This window comes from Somniosus microcephalus, unplaced genomic scaffold (genome assembly GCF_052327205.1).
Source record: "Somniosus microcephalus isolate GS21.2 unplaced genomic scaffold, FLI_Smic_1.0 unresolved_chr1, whole genome shotgun sequence".
NCBI lineage: Eukaryota > Metazoa > Chordata > Chondrichthyes > Squaliformes > Somniosidae > Somniosus > Somniosus microcephalus.
In genome coordinates this window covers 67,548,242-67,569,570 of record NW_028225179.1, presented here as the reverse complement: position 1 = coordinate 67,569,570, position 21,329 = coordinate 67,548,242, and the positions used below count along the sequence as shown (strand labels likewise).

Below are 21,329 nucleotides of genomic sequence, written 5' to 3'. Positions count from 1 at the left end.
GAACAGGTTCAGCCGCTGGGCTGGCTCTCACACAGTTCCCCTTGCTCGGCTCTGTCTCTCTCCCGCTCGCTCGGCTCTACCGGCGCTGGGTACACCCCGTTGACGGAGGACAGTTCAGCCGCTGGACTGGCTCTCGCGCAGTCTCTTGGTCGGCTCTGCCTCTCCCGCTCGCTCGGACCCCAATCGCGCCTCCCAGCCTTCTCGCAGTCCGGTGCTTCTCTCCCCGGCTGCGGCTGAGTTTCTCTCTTCCCGCGCCTACGCTCCCGGTCGCAGCGCTTCGTGGCTTCGGTCACCGCCCGGCTTTTCCCGCCGGTCGCGGTCTCTCACGACGCCGTTGGACCCAACTTTTTGTCCGGCTCCTTTTCCCCCTCGACCGTGGTCGAGTGCCCAGCCCTTATCCTCCGGCTATTCTTTTCACTTTCCCTTACTCACAGTCACCGTGGCAGAAGGGACAGTCAGTGCCTGTTGCTGATGGAAGTTTTTGTCGCTAAAGTCTTCCTCCTTTCTATTGCTGCAGCCTTGAGTTTTCTCCCAGCCGAATGACGAGGGCGGTTGCCTCTTTTCGACGCTCTTTCGTTGCTTTGAAATTATTGTTGCCGCAGGGTACGATCGGACTCGTCGCCACTGTAAAGTCTGTGGGTTGTGCAGTTAATTACGACACAGACTTCAGGAGTAACATACAACAGGACTTTACTATTTGAAGGTCAGGGCGAATCTGCCCTATAAATCATGCCACAGCACTTATGTACCGGTGTGGTCACCGTCGGTATTACCGTATACAGAAGCCAAACAAGTAGTGCCACACCTAAAATAGTTCTCTTAAAGGTGAACGGTTACATACAATAGTCTCTTAAAGGTAGACGGTTACATACACTACATAACCTGTGCTGTACCTGCCCTGGGAGTGTTTGATGAGACAGTGTAGAGGGAGCTTTACTCTGTATCTAACCCCTGCTGTACCTGCCCCGGGAGTGTTTGATGGGGACAGTGTAGAGGGAGCTTTACTCTGTATCTAACCCCTGCTGTACCTGCCCTGGGAGTGTTTGATGGGACAGTGTAGAGGGAGCTTTACTGTGTATCTAACCTGTGCTGTACCTGCCCTGGGAGTGTTTGATGGGGACAGTGTAGAGGGAGCTTTACTCTGTATCTAACCTGTGCTGTACCTGCCCTGGGAGTGTTTGATGAGACAGTGTAGAGGGAGCTTTACTCTGTATCTAACCCGTGCTGTACCTGCCCTGGGAGTGTTTGATGGGACAGTGTAACAGTGATTAGTCACCTTCATCTGTGCTTCAACAGCCGAAGACATTGCCTGATGTTCTATTGGGAGACTGGCTGTGATTCCACCATTTAATCCATGGAATGAATTCTGTGTTAAACGTTGCTCCATGTTTGTGCCCAGGACTTTTGGCAATTTGCTACCATTAAACCCATAGCTGTAATTTTGCAGAACGCATCACAAAGACCCTGGAGATCACTAAACATGCGGTGGACATCGAGGAGCGAGGGGTGAGGGTCAAACTGACCATCGTGGACACTCCAGGGTTCGGAGACGCTGTTGACAATTCTGACTGGTAAGAAAGAGAGAAAGGAAAGAAAGAACTGGCATTTCGACAGCTTTCACGACCTCAGGACGTCCCAATGAAATAATTTTTGAAGTGTAGTCACTGCTGTAATGTAGAAAGCTCCCCCAGCTCTTCTTCCAATAGTGTCTGTGGGATCCTTTACGTCCACCCGAGAGGGCAGACAGAAACTCGGTTTAACAACTCATCCGAAACACGGCACCACCGACAGTGCTGCGCTCCCTCAGTACTGCCCCTCTGACAGAGTGGTGCTCCCTCAGTACAGCCCCTCTGACAGTGTGGCGCTCCCTCAGTACTGCCCTTCCGACAGTGCAGCCGCTCCGACAATGCAGCGCTCCCTCAGTACTGCTCCTCTGACAGAGCGGTGCTCCCTCAGTACTGCCCCTCTGACAGTGCGGCGCTCCCTCAGTACTGCCCCTCTGACAGAGCGGTGCTCCCTCAGTACTGCCCCTCTGACAGTGCGGCGCTCCCTCAGTACTGCCCCTCCGACAGTGCAGCGCTCCCTCAGTACTGCCCCTCCGACAGTGCAGCGCTCCCTCAGTACTGCCCCTCCGACAGTGCAGCGCTCCCTCTGTACTGCCCCTTTGACAATGCGGCGCTCCCTCAGCACTGCCCCTCCGACAGTGTGGCACGCCCTCAGTACTGCCGCTCCGACAATGCAGCGCTCCCTCAGTACTGCCGCTCCGACAGTGTGGCGCGCCCTCAGTACTGCTCCTCCAACAGTGCAGCGTTCCTCAGTACTGCCGCTCTGACATTGCAGCGCTCCCTTAGTACTGCCCCTCCGACAGTGCAGCACTCCCTCAGTACTGCCCCTCCGACAGTGCAGCACTCCCTCAGTACTGCCCCTCCGACAGTGCAGCGCTCCCTCAGTACTGCCCCTCTGACATTGCAACGCTCCCTCAGTACTGTCCCTCCGACAGTGCAGCACCTCCTCAATTCTGACCCTCCATCAGTGCAGCGTCCCTCAGTACTGACCCTCCAGCTGTGTAGAGCTCCCTCAGTCCTGCCCCTCCGACAGTGCTGTATTCCCTCAGTACTGGCCCTCCGATGGTGCTGTGCTCCCTCAGTACTGTCCCTCCGACAGTGCAGCACCTCCTCAGTTCTGACCCTCCATCAGTGCAGCGTCTCTCAGTACTGACCCTCCAGCTGTGTAGAGCTCCCTCAGTCCTGCCCCTCCGACGGTGCTGTGCTCCCTCAGTACTGACCCTCCGAGAATGTAGCGCTCCCTCAGTACTGACCCTCCGACAGTGCAGTGCTCCCTCAGTACTGGCCCTCCGACAGTGCAGTGCTCCCTCAGTACTGCCCCTCCGACAGTGCAGTGCTCCCTCAGTACTGACAACCCGACAGTGCAGCACTCCTTAGTACTGGCACCGGGGAGTGTTGGCCTGGGATTAGCGCGGCTCGAGTCTCTGGGGTGGGGCTCGAACCCACGACCTTCTGACCCAGAGGCAAAAGGAAATTCCTGGACCTCCATATAACGAAATGTTGTACATGAGATAGAGTTCCAGTTATTGGGAAGACTCATGTTGGGTTTAGGCTCGGTCAGAGTTACGATTAAGATCTCTGCCGTTAATTCCACAGATTGGTATGGTCGTTAGTATGCAAATTGGCTTTGGGATTAACAATGGTGTTCAGATCAAGATTGTGGTTGGGGGGTAAAGGTAATCATTCGCAATGGAGAGTGGGCTAGGGACACGGATTAGGGTGACGGGTCGGTGTAAGGATCAACATTCGGGTTAGAGGTCCACTGCCCCGCTCTCTCCCCACAGCCCTGTATCAGTCCCCAAACTAATCCCACTGCCCCGCTCTCTCCCCATAGCCCTGTATCAGTCCCCAAACTAATCCCACTGCCCCGTTCTCTCCCCATAGCCCTGTTTCAGTCCCAAACTAATCCCACTGCCCTGCTCTCTCCCCATAGCCCTGTATCAGTCCCCAAACTAATCCCACTGCCCCGCTCTTTCCCCATAGCCCTGTTTCAGTCCCAAAATAATCCCGCTGCCCTGCGCTCTCCCCATAGCCCTGTATCAATCCCCAAACTAATCCCACTGCCCCGCTCTCTCCCCATAATCCTGTATTAATCCCAAACTAATCCCACTGCCCTGCTCTCTCCCCATAGCCCTGTATCAATCCCCAAACTTATCCCACTGCCCCGCACTCTCCCCATAGCCCTGTATCAATCCCAAACTAATCCCACTGCCCTGCTCTCTCCCCATAGCCCTGTATCAATGTCCAAACTAATCCCACTGACCCGCTCTCTCCCCATAGCCCTGTATCAATCCCCAAACTAATCCCACTGCCCCGATCTCTCCCCATAGCCCTGTATCAATCTCAAACTAATCCCACTGCCCCGCTCTCTCCCCATAGCCCTGTATCAGTCCCCAAACTAATCCCACTGCCCCGATCTCTCCCCATAGCCCTGTATCAATCCCAAACTAATCCCACTGCCCCGCTCTCTCCCCATAGCCCTGTATCAGTCCCCAAACTAATCCCACTGCCCCGCTCTCTCCCCATAGCCCTGTATCAATCCCAAACTAATCCCACTGCCCCACTCTCTCCCCATAGCCCTGTATCAATTGCATCCTAATCCCACTGCCCCGCTCTCTCCCTATAGTCCTGTATCAATCCCCAAACTAATCCCACTGCCCCGCTCTCCCCATAGCCCTGTATCAATCTCCAAACTAATCCCACTGCCCCGCTCTCTCCCCATAGCCCTGTATCAATCCCCAAACTAATCTCACTGCCCCGCTCTCTCCCCATAGCCCTGTATCAGTCCCCAAACTAATCCCACTGCCCCGCTCTCTCCCCATAGCCCTGTATCAATCCCAAACTAATCCCACTGCCCCACTCTCTCCCCATAGCCCTGTATCAATTGCAACCTAATCCCACTGCCCCGCTCTCTCCCTATAGTCCTGTATCAATCCCCAAACTAATCCCACTGCCCCGCTCTCCCCATAGCCCTGTATCAATCTCCAAACTAATCCCACTGCCCCGCTCTCTCCCCATCGTGCTGTATCAATCCCCAAACTAATCCCACTGCCCCACTCTCTCCCCATAGCCCTGTATCAATCTCCAAACTAATCCCACTGCCCCGCTCTCTCCCCATCGTGCTGTATCAATCCCCAAACTAATCCCACTGCCCCGCTCTCTCCCCATAGTCCTGTATCATTCCCCAAACTAATCCCACTGCCCGCTCTCTCCCCATAGTCCTGTATCAGTCCCCAAACTAATCGCACTGCCCCGCTCTCTCCCCATAGCCCTGTATCAATCCCAAACTAATCACACTGCCTCGCTCTCTCCCCATAGCCCTGTATCAATTCGAAACTAATCCCACTGCCCCGCTCTCTCCCCATAGTCCTGTATCATTCCCCAAACTAATCCCACTGCCCGCTCTCTCCCCATAGTCCTGTATCAGTCCCCAAACTAATCGCACTGCCCCGCTCTCTCCCCTTAGACCTGTATCAATCCCCAAACTAATCCCACTGCCCCGCTCTCTCCCCATAGCCCTGTATCAATCCCAAACTAATCACACTGCCCCAGTCTCTCCCCATAGTCCTGTATCAATCCCCAAACTAATCCCACTGCCCTGCTCTCCCCATAGCCCTCTATCAATCTCCAAACTAATCCCACTGTCCCGCTCTCTCCCCATAGCCCTGTATCAATCCCAAACTAATCCCACTGCCCCACTCTCTCCCCATAGTACTGTATCAATCCACAAACTAATCCCACTGCCCGGCTCTCTCCCCATAGTCCTGTATCAATCCCAAATTAATCCCACTGTCCCGCTCTCTCCCCATAGCCCTGTATCAATCCCAAACTAATCCCACTGCCCCACTCTCTCCCCATAGTCCTGTATCAATCGCAAACTAATCCCACTGCCCTGCGTTCTCCCCATAGTCCTGTATCAATCCCAAATTAATCCCACTGTCCCGCTCTCTCCCCATAGCCCTGTATCAAACCCCAAACTAATCCCACTGCCCTGCTCTCTCCCCATAGTCCTGTATCAATCCCAAACTAATCCCACTGCCCTGCTCTCTCCCCATAGCCCTGTATCAATCCCAAACTAATCCCACTGCCCCGCTCTCTCCCCATAGCTCTGTATGAATCCCCAAACTAATCCCACTGCCCCGCTCTCTCCCCATAATCCTGTATCAATCCCAAACTAATCCCACTGCCCTGCTCTCTACCCATAGCCCTGTATCAATCCCCAAACTTATCCCACTGCCCCGCACTCTCCCCATAGCCCTGTATCAATCCCAAGCTAATCCCACTGACCCGCTCTCTCCCCATAGCCCTGTATCAACCCTCAAACTAATCCTACTGCCCCGCTCTCTCCCCATAGCCCTGTATCAATCCCAAACTAATCCCACTGCCCTGCTCTCTCCCCATAGCCCTGTATCAATCCCAAACTAATCGCACTGCCCTGCTCTCTCCCCATAGCCCTGTATCAATCCCAAACTAATCGCACTGCCCCGCTCTCTCCACATAGTACTGTATCAATCCCCAAACTAATCCCACTGCCCCACTCTCTCCCCATAGTCCTGTATCATTCCCCAAACTAATCCCACTGCCCACTCTCTCCCCATAGCCCTGTATCAGTCCCCAAACTAATCCCACTGCCCCGCTCTCTCCCCTTAGCCCTGTATCAATCCCCAAACTAATCCCACTGCCGCGCCCTCTCCCCATAGCCCTGTATCAATCCCAAACTAATCACACTGCCTCGCTCTCTCCCCATAGTCCTGTATCAATCCCCAAACTAATCCCACTGCCCTGCTCTCCCCATAGCCCTCTATCAATCTCCAAACTAATCCCACTGTCCCGCTCTCCCCATAGCCCTGTATCAATCCCAAACTAATCCCACTGCCCCACTCTCTCCCCATAGTACTGTATCAATCCCCAAACTAATCCCACTGCCCCGCTCTCTCCCCATAGTCCTGTATCAATCCCAAACTAATCCCACGGCCCCGCTGCTCTCCCTGTAGTCCTGTATCAATCCCAAACTAATCCCACTGCCCTGCTCTCTCCCCATAGCCCTGTATCAATCCCCAAACTAATCCCACTGCACCGCTCTCTCTCCATAGCCCTGTATCAAACCACAAACTAATCCCACTGCCCTGCTCTCTCCCCATAGCCCTGTATCAATCCCAAACTAATTCCACTGCCCCCTCTCTCCCCATAGCCCTGTATCAATCCCAAACTAATCCCACTGTCCCACTCCCTCCCCATAGTACTGTATCAATCCCCAAACTAATCCCACTGCCCCGCTCTCTCCCCATAGCCCTGTATCAATCCCAAACTAATCCCACTGCCCTGCTCTCTCCCGATAGTCCTGTATCAATTCCCAAACTAATCCCACTGCCCCGCTCTCTCCCCATAGTCCTGTATCAAATCCCAAACTAATCCCACTGCCCCGCTCTCTCCTCATAGCCCTGTATCAATCCCAATCTAATCCCACTGCCCCGCTCTCCCCATAGCCCTGTATCAATTCTAACCTAATCCCACTGCCCCACTCTCTCCCCATAGCCCTGTATCAATTCCAACCTAATCCCACTGCCCCACTCTCTCCCTATAGTCCTGTATCAATCCCCAAACTAATCCCACTGCCCCGCTCTCTCCCCATCGTGCTGTATCAATCCCCAAACTAATCCCACTGCCCCGCTCTCTCCCCATAGCCCTGTATCAATCCCCAAACTAATTCCACTGCCCCCTCAATCCCCATAGCCCTGTATCAATCCCAAACTAATCCCACTGCCCCGCTCTCTCCCCATAGTACTGTATCAATCCCCAAACTAATCCCACTGCCCCGCTCTCTCCCCATAGTCCTGTATCAGTCCCCAAACTAATCCCACTGCCCCGCTCTCTCCCCTTAGCCCTGTATCAATCCCCAAACTAATCCCACTGCCCCGCTCTCTCCCCATAGCCCTGTATCAATCCCAAACTAATCAAACTGCCTCGCTCTCTCCCCATAGTCCTGTATCAATCCCCAAACTAATCCCACTGCCCCAGTCTCTCCCCATCGTCCTGTATCAATCCCCAAACTAATCCCACTGCCCTGCTCTCCCCATAGCCCTGTATCAATCCCCAAACTAATCCCGCTGCCCCGCTCTCTACCCATAGTCCTGTATCAATCCCAAACTAATCCCACGGCCCCGCTGCTCTCCCTATAGCCCTGTATCAATCCCAAACTAATCCCACTGCCCTGCTCTCTCCCCATAACCCTGTATCAATCCGAAACTATTCCCACTGCCCCGCTCTCTCCCCATTGTCCTGTATCAATCCCCAAAGTAATCCCACTGCCCTGCTCTCTCCCCATAGCCCTGTATCAATCCCAAACTAATCCCACTTCCCCGCTCTCTTCACATAGCCCTGTGTCAATCCCCAAACTAATCCCTCTGCCCCGCTCTCCCCCATAGCCCTGTATCAATCCCAAACTAATCCCACTGCCCCGCTCTCTCCCCATAGTCCTGTATCAATTCCAAACTAATCCCACTGCCCCGCTCTCTCCCCATAGCTCTGTATCAATCCCCAAACTAATCCCACTGCCCCGCTCTCTCCCCATAATCCTGTATCAATCCCAAACTAATCCCACTGCCCCGCTCTCTCCCCATAGTCCTGTATCAATTCCCAAACTAATCCCACTGCCCCGCTCTCTCCTCATAGCCCTGTATCAATCCCAGACTTATCCCACTGCCCCGCTCTCTCCCCATAGCCCTGTATCAATCTCCAAACTAATCCCACGGCCCTGCTCTCTCCCCATCGTCCTGTATCAATCCCCAAACTAACCCCACTGCTCCGCGCTCTCCGCATAGCCCTGTATCCATCCGAAAATGATCCTACTGCCCCGCTCTCCCCGTAGCCCTGTATCAATCCTCAAACTAATCCTACTGTCCCGCTCTCTCCCCATAGCCCTGTATCAACCCCAAACTAATCCCACTGCCCCGCTCTCTCCCCATGACCCTGTATCAATCCCAAACTAATCCCACTGCCCCGCTCTCTCCCCATAGTCGTGTATCAATCCCAAACTAATCCCACTGCTCCGCTCTCTCCCCATAGTCCTGTATCAATCCCAAACTAATCAAACTGCCTCGCTCTCTCCCCATAGCCCTGTATTAATTCCAAACTAATCCCACTGCCCCAGTCTCTCCCATCGTCCTGTATCAATCCCCAAACTAATCCCACTGCCCTGCTCTCCCCATAGCCCTGTATCAATCCCCAAACTAATCCCACTGTCCCGCTCTCTCCGCATAGCCCTGTATCCATCCGAAAATGATCCTACTGCCCCACGCTCTCCCCGTAGCCCTGTATCAATCCTCAAACTAATCCTACTGTCCCGCTCTCTCCCCATAGCCCTGTATCAACCCCAAACTAATCCCACTGCCCCGCTCTCTCCCCATAGCCCTGTATCAATCCCAAATTAATCCCACTGCCCTGCTCTCTCCCCATAGCCCTGTATCAATCCCCAAACTAATCCCACTGCCCCACTCTCTCCCCATAGCCCTGTATCAATCCCAAATTAATCCCACTGCCGCGCTCTCTCCCCATAGCCCTGTATCAATCCCCAAACTAATCCCACTGCCCCGCTCTCTCCCCATAGCCCTGTATCAATCACCAAACTAATCCCACTGCCCCGCTCTCTCCCCATAGCCCTGTATCAATCACCAAACTAATCCCACTGACCCGCTCTCTCCCCATAGCCCTGTATCAACCCCAAACTAATCCCACTGTCCTGGTCTCTCCCCATAGCCCTGTATCAATCCCCAAACTAACCCCACTGCTCCGCGCTCTCCGCATAGCCCTGTATCCATCCGAAAATGATCCTACTGCCCCGCTCTCCCCGTAGCCCTGTATCAATCCTCAAACTAATCCTACTGTCCCGCTCTCTCCACATAGCCCTGTATCAACCCCAAACTAATCCCACTGCCCCGCTCTCTCCCCATGACCCTGTATCAATCCCAAACTAATCCCACTGCCCCGCTCTCTCCCCATAGTCGTGTATCAATCCCAAACTAATCCCACTGCTCCGCTCTCTCCCCATAGTCCTGTATCAATCCCCAAACTAATCCCACTGCCCCGCTCTCTCCCCATAGCCCTGTATCAATCCCAAACTAATCAAACTGCCTCGCTCTCTCCCCATAGCCCTGTATTAATTCCAAACTAATCCCACTGCCCCAGTCTCTCCCATCGTCCTGTATCAATCCCCAAACTAATCCCACTGCCCTGCTCTCCCCATAGCCCTGTATCAATCCCCAAACTAATCCCACTGTCCCGCTCTCTCCGCATAGCCCTGTATCCATCCGAAAATGATCCTACTGCCCCACGCTCTCCCCGTAGCCCTGTATCAATCCTCAAACTAATCCTACTGTCCCGCTCTCTCCCCATAGCCCTGTATCAACCCCAAACTAATCCCACTGCCCCGCTCTCTCCCCATAGCCCTGTATCAATCCCAAATTAATCCCACTGCCCCGCTCTCTCCCCATAGCCCTGTATCAATCCCCAAACTAATCCCACTGCCCCACTCTCTCCCCATAGCCCTGTATCAATCCCAAATTAATCCCACTGCCGCGCTCTCTCCCCATAGCCCTGTATCAATCCCCAAACTAATCCCACTGCCCCGCTCTCTCCCCATAGCCCTGTATCAATCACCAAACTAATCCCACTGCCCCGCTCTCTCCCCATAGCCCTGTATCAATCACCAAACTAATCCCACTGACCCGCTCTCTCCCCATAGCCCTGTATCAACCCCAAACTAATCCCACTGTCCTGGTCTCTCCCCATAGCCCTGTATTGATCCCCAAACTAATCCCACTGCCCCGCTCTCTCCCCATAACCCTGTATCAATCCCAAACTAATCCCACTGCCCCGTTCTCTCCCCATAGTCGTGTATCAATCCCAAACTAATCCCACTGCTCCGCTCTCTCCCCATAGCCCTCTATCAACCCCCAAACTAATCCCACTGCCCCGCTCTCTCCCCATAGCCCTCTATCAATCCCCAAACTAATCCCACTGCCCCGCTCTCTCCCCATAGCCCTCTATCAATCCCCAAACTAATCCCACTGCCCCGCTCTCTCCCCATAGCCCTCTATCAATCCCCAAACTAATCCCACTGCCCCGCTCTCTTCCCATAGCTCTGTATCAATCCCCAAACTAATCCCACTGCCCCGCTCTCTCCCCATAGCCCTGTATCAATCCAAAACTAATCTCTTAGGCTTTGGTCCTGTGGTAACAGATCCCACATCCCAAGTTTGTCCTCCTAACTCTAGTCTTCTAACCCTGGTGTGTCATCCTGGTAAATCCACACTGTACGCTCGCTCTGGGGTATACTTCCCTTCTTTAATGGGTGCCTCACAACTGCACGCCACACTCAAACTGCGGCCTGACCATTGGCTTGTAAAATTTTACCATTACCACTTCACTCTCACACTCATCGCCTAATTTATAAAACCCAAAATGCCATTGGCCTTTTCCCTAATGGAGAAACTGTTTCCAGGGGCGAGAGGGTTGGTAAGAGGATTTGAGTACAGGAGCAAGGATGTCTTACGAGTTATACAGGGTCTTGGTGAGACCATACCTGGAGTAGTGTGTGCAGTTTTGGTCTCCTTACCTAAGAAAGGATATACCTGCCATAGAGGGAGTGCAGCGAAGGTTCACCAGACCCCCCCCCCCCTTAGTGGGGGGGTCAATAACTAGGGGGCATAGATTCAGGGTAAGGGGCAGGAGATTTAGAGGGGATTTGAGGAGGAACTTCTTCACCCAGAGGGTGGTTGGAATGTGGAATTCAATGCCTGAAAGGGTGGTAGAGGCAGGAACCCTCACAACATTCAAGAAGCATTTGGATGAGCACTTGAAATGCAATTGCATACAAGGCTATGGACCAAATGCTGGAAAATGGGATTAGACTGGACAGGGATGGATGGGTGGCGCAGACACGATGGGCCGAAGGGCCTCTTTCTGTGCTGTAAAACTCTATGACTCTATGATTCCTGGGACGGCAGGACTGTCGTATGAGGAGAGATTGGGTTGACTAGGCCTGTATTCACTAGAGTTTAGAAGAATGAGAGGGGGACCTCATTGAAGCGTATAAAATTCTGACAGGGCAAGACAGACTGGATGCAGGGAGGATGTTTCCCCTGTCTGGGGGATCTAGAACGAGGGGTCACAATCTCAGGATACGGGGTAGGACATTTAGGACTGAGATGAGGAGAAATTTCTTCACTCAGAGGGTGATGAACCTGTGGAATTCTCTACCTCAGCAGGCAGTGGAGGCCAAGTCACTGAATATATTTAAGAAGGAGATAGATAGATTTCTAGACACAAAAGGCATCAAGGGGTATGGGGAGAGTGGGAATATGGTATTGAGATAGAGGATCAGCCATGATCACATTGAATGGCGGAGCAGGCTCGAAGGGCCGAATGGCCTACCCCTGCTCCTATTTGTCTATGTTTCTATGTAGATGAGTTGATGGCACAAATACTGTAGGTATAAATGGATATGATCTGATAGCCATTACAGAGATGTGGTTGTAAGGTGACCAAGGCTGGGAACTGAATATTCACGGGTGTTTGACATTTCGGAAGGATAGACAGAAAGGAAAAGGAGGTGGGGTAGCTCTGTTAATAAAGGATGAGATCAGTGCAGTCGTGAGAAATGATATTGGCTCAGAAGAGCAAGATGCAGAATCAGTTTGGGTGGAGATAAGAAATAATAAGGGAAAGAAGTCACTGGTGGGCGTAGTCTTTAGGCCCCCTAACAGTAGCTACACTGTTGGACAGAGTATAAATCAAGAAATAATGGAGGCTTGTAAGAAAGGTACAGCAATAATCATGGGCGATTTTAATCTTCCTACTGATTGGACAAATCAAAGTGGCCAAGGTAGCCTTGAGGAAGAGTTCATAGAGTGTATCCAGGATGGTTTCCTAGAACAATACGTTGTGGAACCAACCAGGGAGCAGGTTATCTTAGATCTGGAACTGTGTAATGAGACAGGATTAATAAATGATCTCATAGTAAAGGATCCTCTAGGAAAGAGTGATCATAGCATGGTTGAATTTTAAATTCAATTGGAGGGTGAGAAAGTTGGGTCTCAAACCAGTGTCCTAATCTTAAATGAAGGCAATTACAATGGCATGAAGGCAGAGTTGGCTAAAGTGGACTGGAAAAATAGATTAAAGGGTAAGACGGTTGATAAGCAGTGGCGGACATTTAAGGAGATATTTCATAACTCTCAACAAAAATATATTCCAGTGAGAAGACTTTAAGAGAAGGGAAAACCATCCGTGGTTAACCAGAGGACACAGATTTAAGATAATTGGCAAAAGATTGGTTATATACCCACCCTATAGACACAGAGACCTACCCTCGGTTGGTGGTGCTATGGGAGGGTGCGAAGATTGGGAAGTCCTGCCACCTATTGGTATCAGCAGACACTCACACCATCTGCTCGCAACCTTGTTGTCACATTTGATCACGATTGGGGGGGGGGGAAACGAGGCGAATATTTATAACGCAGCGAGTTGTTGTGATCTGGAATGCGCTGCTTGAAAGGGCGGTGGAAGCAGATTCAATAATGGCTTCTGAAAGGGAATCGGAAAAATATTTGGAGGGGAAAAATGAGCGGGGCTACGGGGAAAGAGCAGAGACGGGGGGTGGGGGGAGAGTGGGTCTAATTAGACAGCTCTTTCAAAGGCACCATGGGCCGAGTGGCCTGTCGGACTGAAGCCTGCCTCCTACGCGTTACAGTCAGCCGGGAGTGCAGCCCTTTAAATGCTGCTGTTCTGATTCCAGCTGGAAGCCGATAGTCACGTACATCGACCAGCAGTTCGAGCACTACTTCCGGGATGAAAGTGGGCTGAATCGGAAAAACATTCAGGACAATCGTGTTCACTGTCTGCTCTACTTCATATCCCCTCTTGGACATGGGTAGGTACAACCCCCAACTCTACACCATGGGAAGGTACAAAATGCCAACTCTATCCCATGGGATTGTACAGACACCAACTCTACCCCATGGGATTGTACAGGCCCCAACTCTACCCCATGGGAAGGTACAGAACGCCAACTCTATCCCATGGGATTGTACAGCCCCCAACTCTACCCCATGGGAAGGTACAGAACGCCAACTCTATCCCGTGGGATTGTACAGACCCCAACTCAACCCATGGGATTGTACAGACCCCAACTCTACCCCATGGGATTGTACAGATCACAACTCTATCCCATGGGATTGTACAGACCCCAACTCGACCCCATGGGATTGTACAGACCCCAACTCTATCCCATGGGATTGTACAGACCCCACCTCAACCCCATGGGATTGTACAGACCCCAACTCTACCCCATGGGAAGGTACAGACCCCAACTCTACCCCATGGGATTGTACAGACCCCAACTCTACCCCATGGGATTGTACAGACCCCAACTCTACCCCATGGGATTGTACAGACCCCAACTCTACCCCATGGGAAGGTACAGACCCCAACTCTACCCCATGGGATTGTACAGACCCCAACTCTACCCCATGTGATTGTACAGACCCCAACTCTACCCCATGGGATTGTACAGACCCCAACTCTACCCCATGGGATTGTACAGACCCCAACTCTACCCCATGGGAAGCTACAGACCCCAACTCTACCCCATGGGATTGTACAGACCACAACTCTACCCCATGGGATTGTACAGACCCCAACTCTATCCCATGGGAGGGTACAAACCCCAACTCTACCCCATGGGATTGTACAGACCCCAACTCTACCCCATGGGATTGTACAGACCCCAACTCGACCCCATGGGATTGTACAGACCCCAACTCTATCCCATGGGATTGTACAGACCCCAACTCAACCCCATGGGATTGTACAGACCCCAACTCTACCCCATGGGAAGGTACAGACCCCAACTCTACCCCATGGGATTGTACAGACCCCAACTCTACCCCATGGGATTGTACAGTCCCCAACTCTACCCCATGGGACGGTACAGATCCCAACTCCACCTCATGGGATTGTACAGACCCCAACTCTACCCCATGGGATTGTACAGGCCCCAACTCTACCCCATGGGATTGTACAGACCCCAACTCTACCCCATGGGATTGTACAGACCCCAACTCTACCCCATGGGATTGTACAGACCCCAACTCTACCCCATGGGAAGGTACAGACCCCAACTCTACCCAATGGGATTGTACAGACCCCAACTCTACCCCATGGGATTGTACAGACCCCAACTCTACCCCATGTGATTGTACAGACCCCAACTCTACCCCATGGGATTGTACAGACCCCAACTCTACCCCATGGGATTGTACAGACCCCAACTCTACCCCATGGGAAGCTACAGACCCCAACTCTACCCCATGGGATTGTACAGACCACAACTCTACCCCATGGGATTGTACAGACCACAACTCTACCCCATGGGATTGTACAGACCCCAACTCTACCCCATGGGATTGTACAGACCCCAGCTCTACCCCATGGGATTGTACAGACCCCAACTCTAACCCATGGGAAGGTACAGACCCCAACATTACCCCATGGGATTGTACAGGCCCCAACTCTATCCCATGGGAGGGTACAAACCCCAACTCTACCCCATGGGATTGTACAGCCCCAACTCTACTCCATTGGAAGGTACAGACCACAACTCTACCCCATGGGATTGTACAGACCCCAACTCTACCCCCGGGATTGTACAGACCACAACTCTACCCCATGGGATTGTACAGACACCAACTCTGCCCTGTGGGAAGGTACAGGCCCCAACTCTACCCCATGGGATTGTACAGACCCCAACTCTACCCCATGGGAAGGTACAGACCCCAACTCTACCCCATGGGATTGTACAGACCCCAACTCTACCCCATGGGATTGTACAGACCCCAACTCTTCACCATGGGATTGTACAGACCCCAACTCTACCCCATGGGATTGTACAGACCCCAACTCTACCCCTTGGGAAGGTACAGACCCCAACTCTACCCCATGGGATTGTACAGACCCCAACTCTACCCCATGGGAAGATACAGACCCCAACTCTACCCCATGGGATTGTACAGACCCCAACTCTACCCCATGGGATTGTACAGACCCAACTCTACCCCATGGGAAGGTACAGACCCCAACTCTATCCCATGGGATTGTACAGACCCCAAGTCTACCCCATGGGAAGGTACAAACCCCAACTCTACCCCATGAGATTGTACAGACCCCAACTCTACTCCATGGGATGGTACAGACCACAACTCTACCCCATGGGATTGTACAGACCCCAACTCTACCCCATGGGATTGTACAGACCCCAACTCTACCCCATGGGATTGTACAGACCCCAACTCTACCTCATGTGATTGTAAAGACCCCAACTCTACCCCATGGGAAGGTACAGTCCCCAACTCTACCCCATGGGAACGTGCAGACCACAACTCTGCCCTGTGGGAAGGTACAGGCCCCAACTCTACCCCATGGGATTGTACAGACCCCAACTCTACCCCATGGGAAGGTACAGACCCCAACTCTACCCCATGGGATTGTACAGACCCCAACTCTACCCCATGGGATTGTACAGACCCCAACTCTACCCCATGGGATTGTACAGACATCAACTCTACCCCATGGGATTGTACAGACCCCAACTCTACCTCATGTGATTGTAAAGACCCCACCTCAACCCCATGGGATTGTACAGACCCCAACTCTACCCCATGGGATTGTACAGACCCCAACTCTACCCCATGGGATTGTACAGACCCCAACTCTACCCCATGGGATTGTACAGACCCCAACTCTACCCCATGGGATTGTACAGACCCCAACTCTACCTCATGTGATTGTAAAGACCCCAACTCTACCCCATGGGAAGGTACAGTCCCCAACTCTACCCCATGGGAACGTGCAGACCACAACTCTGCCCTGTGGGAAGGTACAGGCCCCAACTCTACCCCATGGGATTGTACAGACCCCAACTCTACCACATGGGAAGGTACAGACCCCAACTCTGCCCCATGGGATTGTACAGACCCCAACTCTACCCCATGGGATTGTACAGACCCCAACTCTTCACCATGGGATTGTACAGACCCCAACTCTACCCCATGGGATTGTACAGACCCCAACTCTACCCCATGGGAAGATACAGACCCCAACTCTACCCCATGGGATTGTACAGACACCAACTCTACCCCATGGGATTGTACAGACCCAACTCTACCCCATGGGAAGGTACAGACCCCAACTCTATCCCATGGGATTGTACAGACCCCAAGTCTACCCCATGGGAAGGTACAAACCCCAACTCTACCCCATGAGATTGTACAGACCCCAACTCTACTCCATGGGATGGTACAGACCACAACTCTACCCCATGGGATTGTACAGACCCCAACTCTACCCCATGGGATTGTACAGACCCCAACTCTACCCCATGGGATTGTACAGACATCAACTCTACCCCATGGGATTGTAAAGACCACAACTCTACCCCATGGGATTGTACAGACCCCAGCTCTACCCCATGGGAAGGTACAGACCACATGCTACCCCATGGGAGTGTACAGACCCCAACTCTACCCCATGCGATTGTACAGACCCCAACTCTACCCCATGGGATTGTACAGACCCCAACTCTACCCCATGCGATTGTACAGACCCCAACTCTACCCCATGGGATTGTACAGACCCCAACTCTACCCCATGGGATTCTACAGACCCCAACTCTACCCCATGCGATTGTACAGACCCCAACTCTACCCCATGGGATTGTACAGACCCCAACTGTACCCCATGGGATTCTACAGACCCCAACTCTACCACATGGGATTGTACAGCCCCCAAATCTACCCCATGGGATTGTACAGACCCCAACTCTACCCCATGGGATTGTACAGACCCCAACTGTACCCCATGGGATTCTACAGACCCCAACTCTACCACATGGGATTGTACAGCCCCCAAATCTACCCCATGGGATTGTACAGACCCCAACTCTACCCCATGGGATTGTACAGACCACAACTCAATCCCATGGGATTGTTCAGCCCCCAACTCTACCCCATGGGATTGTAAAGACCACAACTCTACCCCATGAGATTGTACAGACCACAGCTCCACCCCATGGGATTGTACAAACCCGAACTCTACCCCATGGGATTGTACAGTCCCCAACTCTACCCCATGGGATTGTACAGACCCCAACTGTACCCCATGGGATTCTACAGACCCCAACTCTACCACATGGGATTGTACAGCCCCCAAATCTACCCCATGGGATTGTACAGACCCCAACTCTACCCCATGGGATTGTACAGACCACAACTCAATCCCATGGGATTGTTCAGCCCCCAACTCTACCCCATGGGATTGTAAAGACCACAACTCTACCCCATGAGATTGTACAGACCACAGCTCCACCCCATGGGATTGTACAAACCCGAACTCTACCCCATGGGATTGTACAGACCCCAACTCTACCCCATGGGATTGTACAGACCCCAACTCCACCCCATGGGATTGTACAGTCCCCAACTCTACCCCATGGGTAGGTACCAGACCCCAAGCCCACCCCATGGGAAAGTACAGACCCTAAGCCCTCCCCATGGGTAGCAACAGACTCCCCCAAACACCAACCTACCCTAACACAACCTACACAGGAGCACCTGAAAGGCATGGTTATATACCCAGCCTATAGAGACGGAGACCTACCCTCGGTTGCTGGTGCTATGGGAGGGTGCGAAGATTGGGAAGCCCTGCCACCTATTGGTATCAGCAGACACTCACACCATCTGCTCACCACCTTGTTGTCTCATTTGATCACAAGATCAGTTTTCTACCTCATATCCATTCGACAGTAAGACCGCCCATTTCCACCTTCGTAATATCGCCCGTCTCCACCCTTACCTCAACTTATCTGTTGTCGAAACCCTCATCCCTGCCTTTATCACCTCTAGACTTGGCAATTTCAATGCACTCCTGGCTGGCCTCCCTAGTTCTACCTCCATAAACTTTAGGTCATCCAAAACTCTGCTGCCTGTGTCCTAATTCGCACCAAGTCCCGTTCACCCCTCACCCCGGTGCTCGCTGACCTACATTGGCTCCCGGTTAAGCAATGCCTTGATGTTAAAATGTTCATCCTTGTTTTCAAATCCCGCCATGGCCCTCGTCCCCTCCTTATCTCTGTAATCTCCTCCAGCCCTATAATCCCCCTAGCCCTCTACGCTCCAACTATTTTGGCCTTTTGAACATCCCCGATTTCAATCGCTCCACCACTGGCGGCCGTGCCTTCAGCTGCCTGGGCCCTGAGCTCTGGAATACCCTCCCTAAACCTCTCCGCCTCTCCACTTTCTCTCTCCTCCTTTTAAGACGCTGCTTAAAACCACCCTCTTCGACCAAGGTTTTGGTCACCTGCCCCAACATCTCTCCTTGTGTGGCTCGGTGTCAAATTACGATAAAGGCGCTGTTTAAATGCAGGTTGTTGTTGTTGTATCGCCATCTCTCTCTCTCTCTCTCTCAGCATCCGGCCGCTGGATGTCGAGTTCATGAGGGCGGTCCACGAGAAGGTCAACGTGGTGCCGGTGATCGCAAAGGCAGACACCCTGACCCCCACCGAGGTGAAGAAATCAAAGCATAAGGTAAGTGGTGAGGGCAAAGAGGGGCAGCTTCACTTTATAGGATGGCAAGGGGAGAGGTACCCAATGACCAGGGATTTGGCCCAGAGAGTGGGACAACACCGGGTCAGGGGAGGGGTCGAGGGGCCCCGAGAGTGGGACAACACCGGGTCAGGGGAAGGGTCGAGGGGCCCCGAGTGGGACAACACCAGGTCAGGGGAAGGGTCGAGGGGCCCAGAGAGTGGGACAACACCGGGTCAGGGGAGGGGTCGAGGGGCCCAGAGAGTGGGACAACACCGGGTCAGGGGAAGGGTCGAGGGGCCCCAGAGAATGGGACAACACCGGGTCAGGGGAAGGGTCGAGGGGCCCAGAGAGTGGGACAACACCGGGTCAGGGGAGGGGTCGAGGGGCCCAGAGAGTGGGACAACACCGGGTCAGGGGAGGGGTCGAGGGGCCCCAGAGAATGGGACAACACCGGGTCAGGGGAAGGGTCGAGGGGCCCAGAGAGTGGGACAACACCGGGTCAGGGGAGGGGTCGAGGGGCCCAGAGAGTGGGACAACACCGGGTCAGGGGAGAGGTCGAGGGGCCCAGAGAGTGGGACAACACCGGGTCAGGGGAGGGGTCGAGGGGCCCAGAGAGTGGGACAACACCGGGTCAGGGGAGGGGTCGAGGGGCCCAGAGAGTGGGACAACACCGGGTCAGGGGAAGGGTCGAGGGTCCCAGAGAGTGGGACAACACCGGGTCAGGGGAGGGGTCGAGGGGCCCAGAGAGTGGGACAACACCGGGTCAGGGGAGGGGTCGAGGGGCCCAGAGAGTGGGACAACACCGGGTCAGGGGAGGGGTCGAGGGGCCCAGAGAGTGGGACAACACCGGGTCAGGGGAGGGGTCGAGGGGCCCAGAGAGTGGGACAACACCGGGTCAGGGGAGGGGTCGAGGGGCCCAGAGAGTGGGACAACACCGGGTCAGGGGAGGGGTCGAGGGGCCCCGAGAGTGGGACAACACCGGGTCAGGGGAGGGGTCGAGGGGCCCAGTGGGACAACACCGGGTCAGGGGAAGGGTCGAGGGGCCCCGAGAGTGGGACAACACCGGCTCAGGGGAAGGGTCGAGGGGCCCAGAGAGTGGGACAACACCGGGTCAGGGGAAGGGTCGAGGGGCCCCGAGAGTGGGACAACACCGGGTCAGGGGAAGGGTCGAGGGCCCCCGAGAGTGGGACAACACCGGGTCAGGGGAGGGGTCGAGGGCCCCAGAGAGTGGGACAACACCGGGTCAGGGGAAGGGTCGAGGGGCCCAGAGAGTGGGACAACACCGGATCAGGGGAAGGGTCGAGGGGCCCCAGAGAGTGGGACAACACCGGGTCAGGGGAAGGGTCGAGGGGCCCAGAGAGTGGGACAACACCGGGTCAGGGGAGGGGTCGAGGGCCCCAGAGAGTGGGACAACACCGGGTCAGGGGAAGGGTCGAGGGGCCCAGAGAGTGGGACAACACCGGATCAGGGGAAGGGTCGAGGGGCCCCAGAGAGTGGGACAACACCGGGTCAGGGGAAGGGTCGAGGGGCCCAGAGAGTGGGACAACACCGGGTCAGGGGAGGGGTCGAGGGGCCCAGAGAGTGGGACAACACCGGGTCAGGGGAAGGGTCGAGGGGCCCAGAGAGTGGGACAACGCCGGGTCAGGGGAAGGGTCAAGGACCCCAGAGAGTGGGACAACGCCGGGTCAGGGGAAGGGTCGAGGGCCCCGAGAGTGGGACAACACCGGGTCAGGGGCAGGGTCGAGGGGCCCCGAGAGTGGGACAACACCGGGTCAGGGGAAGGGTCGAGGGGCCCAGAGAGTGGGACAACACCGGGTCAGGGGAAGGGTCGAGGGCCCCCGAGAGTGGGACAAAACCGGGTCAGGGGAAGGGTCGAGGGGCCCAGAGAATGTGACAACACCGGGTCAGGGGAAGGGTTGAGGGGCCCAGAGAATGGGACAACACCGGGTCAGGGGAGGGGTCGAGGGGCCCAGAGAGTGGGACGACACCGGGTCAGGGGAGGGGTCGAGGGGCCCCGAGAATGTGACAACACCGGGTCAGGGGAGGGGTCGAGGGCCCCAGAGAGTGGGACAACACCGGGTCAGGGGAAGGGTCGAGGGGCCCAGAGAGTGGGACAACACCGGATCAG

General features: G+C 54.2%; 1 protein-coding gene across 2 annotated transcripts in view; it reads left to right on the top strand.

The window, feature by feature from the left end:
* The window catches only part of LOC147095457 (septin-4-like), a 192,558-nt gene that overhangs the window by 19,108 nt on the left and 152,121 nt on the right, over positions 1-21,329 (top strand). For both annotated transcript variants that reach the window (XM_085974607.1, XM_085974605.1), the window contains exons 4-6: positions 1,448-1,571; positions 13,360-13,494; positions 19,084-19,201. In XM_085974607.1, the coding sequence (XP_085830733.1) occupies positions 1,448-1,571; positions 13,360-13,494; positions 19,084-19,201 (377 nt within the window). The remainder of the gene's footprint in view (positions 1-1,447; positions 1,572-13,359; positions 13,495-19,083; positions 19,202-21,329) is intronic.